The 4,592-nt window shown below is 48.9% G+C and overlaps 1 protein-coding gene across 1 annotated transcript; it reads left to right on the plus strand.

Annotated features, from left to right (window-relative positions):
- The first annotated feature begins 266 nt into the window (after positions 1-266).
- On the plus strand, positions 267-2,590 carry LOC121482282 (polypyrimidine tract-binding protein 1-like). Its single transcript, XM_041740134.1, is given in 2 exon segments — positions 267-796; positions 798-2,590. Coding segments are annotated over 2 exon segments (1,647 nt in total). The 5' UTR covers positions 267-305; the 3' UTR covers positions 1,954-2,590.
- Positions 2,591-4,592: the final 2,002 nt, after the last annotated feature.

Here is a 4,592-nt window from a genome sequence, read left to right on the forward strand (position 1 = left end):
TTTTTTTGCAATACACTCATTTTTCCCTCTTTTAAAAAAATTAATTCCAGTATAGTTAATATACAGTATTGTATTAATTTCAGGTATACAATATAAGGTATACCATGTTTGTTTCCTATAGTTAAGAGTATGTTTCTTGTTTTGTCTCTTTTTTTCTTTGTTCATTTGTTTTGTTTCTTAAATTCCATATATAAAGAACTTATACAACTCAACAACAAAAACAACTCCCCAAATAATGCAATTAAAAAATGGGCAGGCTATTCCGGCGCCTCCACTCCATCCCCTGCGGGTCTCCTCTGTGTGCAATGGACGGCATTGTCCCAGATATAGCAGTTGGTACAAAGCGGGGATCCGACGAGCTTTTCTCTGCCTGTGTCACTAACGGACCCTTTATCATGAGCAGCAACTCGGCCTCTGCAGCAAATGGGAACGACAGCAAGAAATTCAAGGGTGACAACAGAAGTGCAGGTGTGCCCTCCAGAGTGATCCACATCCGGAAGCTCCCCGGTGACGTCACGGAGGGCGAGGTCATTTCCCTGGGACTGCCCTTCGGGAAGGTCACCAACCTCCTGATGCTGAAAGGAAAAAATCAGGCCTTCATCGAGATGAACACAGAGGAGGCCGCCAACACCATGGTGAACTATTACACCTCCGTGACGCCTGTGCTGCGAGGCCAGCCCATCTACATCCAGTTCTCTAACCACAAGGAGCTCAAGACGGACAGCTCGCCCAACCAGGCACGAGCCCAGGCAGCGCTACAGGCCGTGAACTCCGTGCAGTCAGGAAACCTGGCCCTGGGCCATGGCTGGCCAGAGCCCGGTGCTCCGGATCATCGTGGAGAACCTCTTCTACCCAGTGACTTTGGACGTGCTCCACCAGATCTTCTCCAAGTTTGGAACTGTTTTGAAAATCATCACTTTCACCGAGAATAACCAGTTTCAGGCGCTGCTGCAGTATGCCGACCCTGTGAGCGCCCAGCACACCAAGCTGTCGCTGGACGGCCCGAACATCTACAACGCCTGCTGCACGCTCCGCAACGACTTCTCCAAGCTCACCAGCCTCAACGTCAAGTACAACAACGACAAGAGTCGTGACTACACGCGCCCGGACCTGCCCTCTGGCGACAGCCAGCCCTCGCTGGACCAGACCATGGCTGCTGCCTTCGGCCTCTCCATTCCGAACGTGCACGGGGCCCTGGCTCCTCTAGCCATCCTGTCGGCGGCAGCGGCGGCGGCAGCGGCGGGCCGGATCGCCATCCCGGGCCTGGCAGGAGCAGGAAATTCTGTCCTCCTGGTCAGCAACCTCAACCCCGAGAGAGTCACACCCCAAAGCCTCTTTATTCTTTTCGGCGTGTACGGCGACGTCCAGCGGGTGAAGATCTTGTTCAATAAGAAGGAGAACGCCCTGGTGCAGATGGCCGACGGGAGCCAGGCTCAGCTGGCCATGAGCCACCTGAACGGGCACAAGCTGCACGGGAAGCCGGTGCGCATTACGCTGTCCAAGCGCCAGAACGTGCAGCTGCCCCGCGAGGGCCAGGAGGACCAGGGCCTCACCAAGGACTACGGCAATTCATCCCTGCACCGCTTCAAGAAGCCGGGCTCCAAGAACTTCCAGAACATCTTTCCACCCTCGGCCACCCTGCACCTGTCCAACATCCCGCCCTCTGTGTCCGAGGATGACCTCAAGATCCTCTTCTCCAGCAATGGCGGGATTGTCAAGGGCTTCAAGTTCTTCCAGAAGGACCGCAAGATGGCCCTGATCCAGATGGGTTCGGTGGAGGAGGCCATCCAGGCGCTCATCGACCTGCACAACCACGACCTGGGCGAGAACCACCACCTGCGGGTCTCCTTCTCCAAGTCCACCATCAAGGGCCGCCGCGGACCAGCCTGCCGGCGCCCGGCCACAACTTCCATCATTCCAGAGAAAAGCCACTTTAAAAAGCAGCTGAAGTGACCTTAAAAAGACCAGAGATTTTATTTTTTTAAAAGAGAAATCAGTTTACCTGTTTTTAAAAAAATTAAATCCGATTCACCTTGCTCACCCTGGGGAGATGGGGTGCCGGCCTCAGGCTCCAGGTGACGAGTGGACAGTACACCCCACTCCCTCCCCAGCCCCCCCAGCCCGTGCCTTCTGCAGCCTCTGTGGGGTGGGCGCTCCCAAACCTCGACTCGGCTTTCTTGTGCCTTAAAACCCGCTGCTGTGGCAGGGCCCTCTCGTGGCAGCAGACGCGGGGGCCGGGGGGGGGGGCGGTGGGCCTCCCGCGTGGATCACGCGCCTGGTGCAGCGGGAGGCCGTGAGCTGCAGGGTCCAGCCGGCACCCCCAATCCGTTTAATCAAGTGTGTGATTCTCCCCATCCCCGGCCCCAGGGACCCCGGCGCGGGCCGAGACCCCGAGGGTGCCGTCCCTGTCCTTCAGCTCGGAGCTCTGTGTCCACTGTAACCTCTGTATTATGCTTTGATGCAGTTGCAGACATCTGTGCCTAGCAATATTTCCAGTTGACCAAATATTCTAATCTTTTTTCATTTATATGCAAAAGAAATAGTTTTAAGTAACTTTTTATATAGCAAGATAAAAATGGTATGAGTGTAATCTCCATTTCCTACTTGTGGTATGACCTTGCATACTGTACTTTTCTATTTTATTCCTTGTAATGAAGTCGCAGGGCAGGATCTAGTTTCCAGGGCGGGCCGGCTGGGGGCCGGTGCAGGGGCCCCGGTCCTTCCCATGACACCTCCAGATGCCTTACTCACACCTAACCTGTCCTCCTGCGGGGGGACAAGCGCTCTTAAACGTTCAGGGTTTCCTCTTTCCTGCAGATTTTGGACCAAAGTTTGTTTTTTGGGTTTTCTTTTTTTTTTTTTTTGTCTGCCTCTAACGCTGGGGCCCCAGAAGGTGGGACAGCGGCCCCCAAGTCTTAACTGTCTCCCGCACATCGTCCTGCACTCACGGGTCCAAGGGGCTCCCGTGCTGGCCAGCCCCTCCCTCGGGCCCGGACCCTCAGAGAGTCCGTGTTGGGGTGGAACAAGGGTGTAAATATTTATAGTTTTTTTATACCTGTTGTAAAACGAGGGGCAGCAAACGTGGTTTTTTATAAAGGTGACACAGATGTATATTTTGGTAACCCGCACTTACAGGCTCAGTATTGTGACGGGGAGCGCGGCGCATTCCACGGCCCGCCCCTGCGGCTTGTAATGCAGAGAGAACCGAATTAAAGCGATTTTACAACTCAAAAAAAAAAAAATGGGCAGAAGACAAGACATATTTCTCCAAAGGATATATACAGATGGCCAACAGACATATGAAAAACCGCTCGATATCACTTATCATCAGGAAAATGCAAATCAAAACTACAATGAGATATCACCTCACACCTGTCAGAGTGGCTAAAATCAAAAGCACAAGAAAACAAAAAGTGTTGGTGAGGATGTGGAGAAAAAGGAACCCTGTACACTGTTGTCAGGAATGAAAACTGGTACAGCCATTGAGAAAAGCAGTATGGAGTTTCCTCAAAACTTTTCCACTCTTTAATCTGACTTTTTCATCTAATGCTACTCACCAACTCAAACAAGACTTCTTTGAGCAGCTAGTTAGTAGTATCCCTTCATTATTTTCTAGTTTGCAGAGGTTCTTAAAGACTATTGCCAAAGAATCTTTTCTAGCCCTTATGGTTTCAAGCTAGGATGTCAGTAAGAGACACAAGGTTCAGTGCTGGAGAGAAGTAAAATTACTTTATTTCAGTGATGGCCAAAGTAGCACCAAATAAGTGGTTTCTAGAGTATTTAGATGACCTGCAGATAGTGTGCTGGAGACAAATGGGTTTTGACACAGAATGTAGAATGAAGGTTTGGCTAAAAATATGATATAGACTGGAATTCCAGAGTCTACAATAATTTGGTTAGAATACCTGTAGAGGTGTAAGTGTTTTGATTTCCATTCTCTCATCCCAAATTTATTCCTTCCCTAGTAGTCTCCATCTTAGTAAAGGGTACAACCATCTATCTAGTTGCTCAAGCCAGAAAACTAATCATTCTTGATTTCTTTCTCTCACTCTCCAAAACCTTCCAGTCCTATCTACTTCCTATATGTGTCATAAATTCTATCACTTTTCTATCTTGACTGCCACTTTTATGTTCATCCCTCCATCATATCTCATCTAGACCACTATAATTATTTCCTAACTGGTCTCCCTGCTTCCACTCTTACCTCCTCTTACAACACACTCACTTTTTCCCAAAATTTATACTCTGATGTGATCTTTTAAAAATGTAAATCACACTTTGTCTCTCTTCTGGTTGCTTTTAATCACATGTAGAATTAAAAAAAACTACTATTTTGCTAAAAACAATGTGTTTTTTTTTTAGTTTTTATAAGAAAGGAAGAAAAGGAAGGAAGGAAGGAAGGAAGGAAGGAAGGAAGAAAGGACAGAAGGAAGGAAGGAAGGAAGGAAGGAAGGAAGGAAGGAAAAAACATTAAAATAAAGTAACTCCTCAGTTTTACTAAAAGACCCTCCAAGATTTGGCCTGTACTCAACACTATCCACCTTATTTTGTTTTGTACTTACTGGCTACATTCAATAAACAAGATATTCTCT

Source organism: Vulpes lagopus, chromosome X (genome assembly GCF_018345385.1).
Source record: "Vulpes lagopus strain Blue_001 chromosome X, ASM1834538v1, whole genome shotgun sequence".
Taxonomy (NCBI): domain Eukaryota; kingdom Metazoa; phylum Chordata; class Mammalia; order Carnivora; family Canidae; genus Vulpes; species Vulpes lagopus.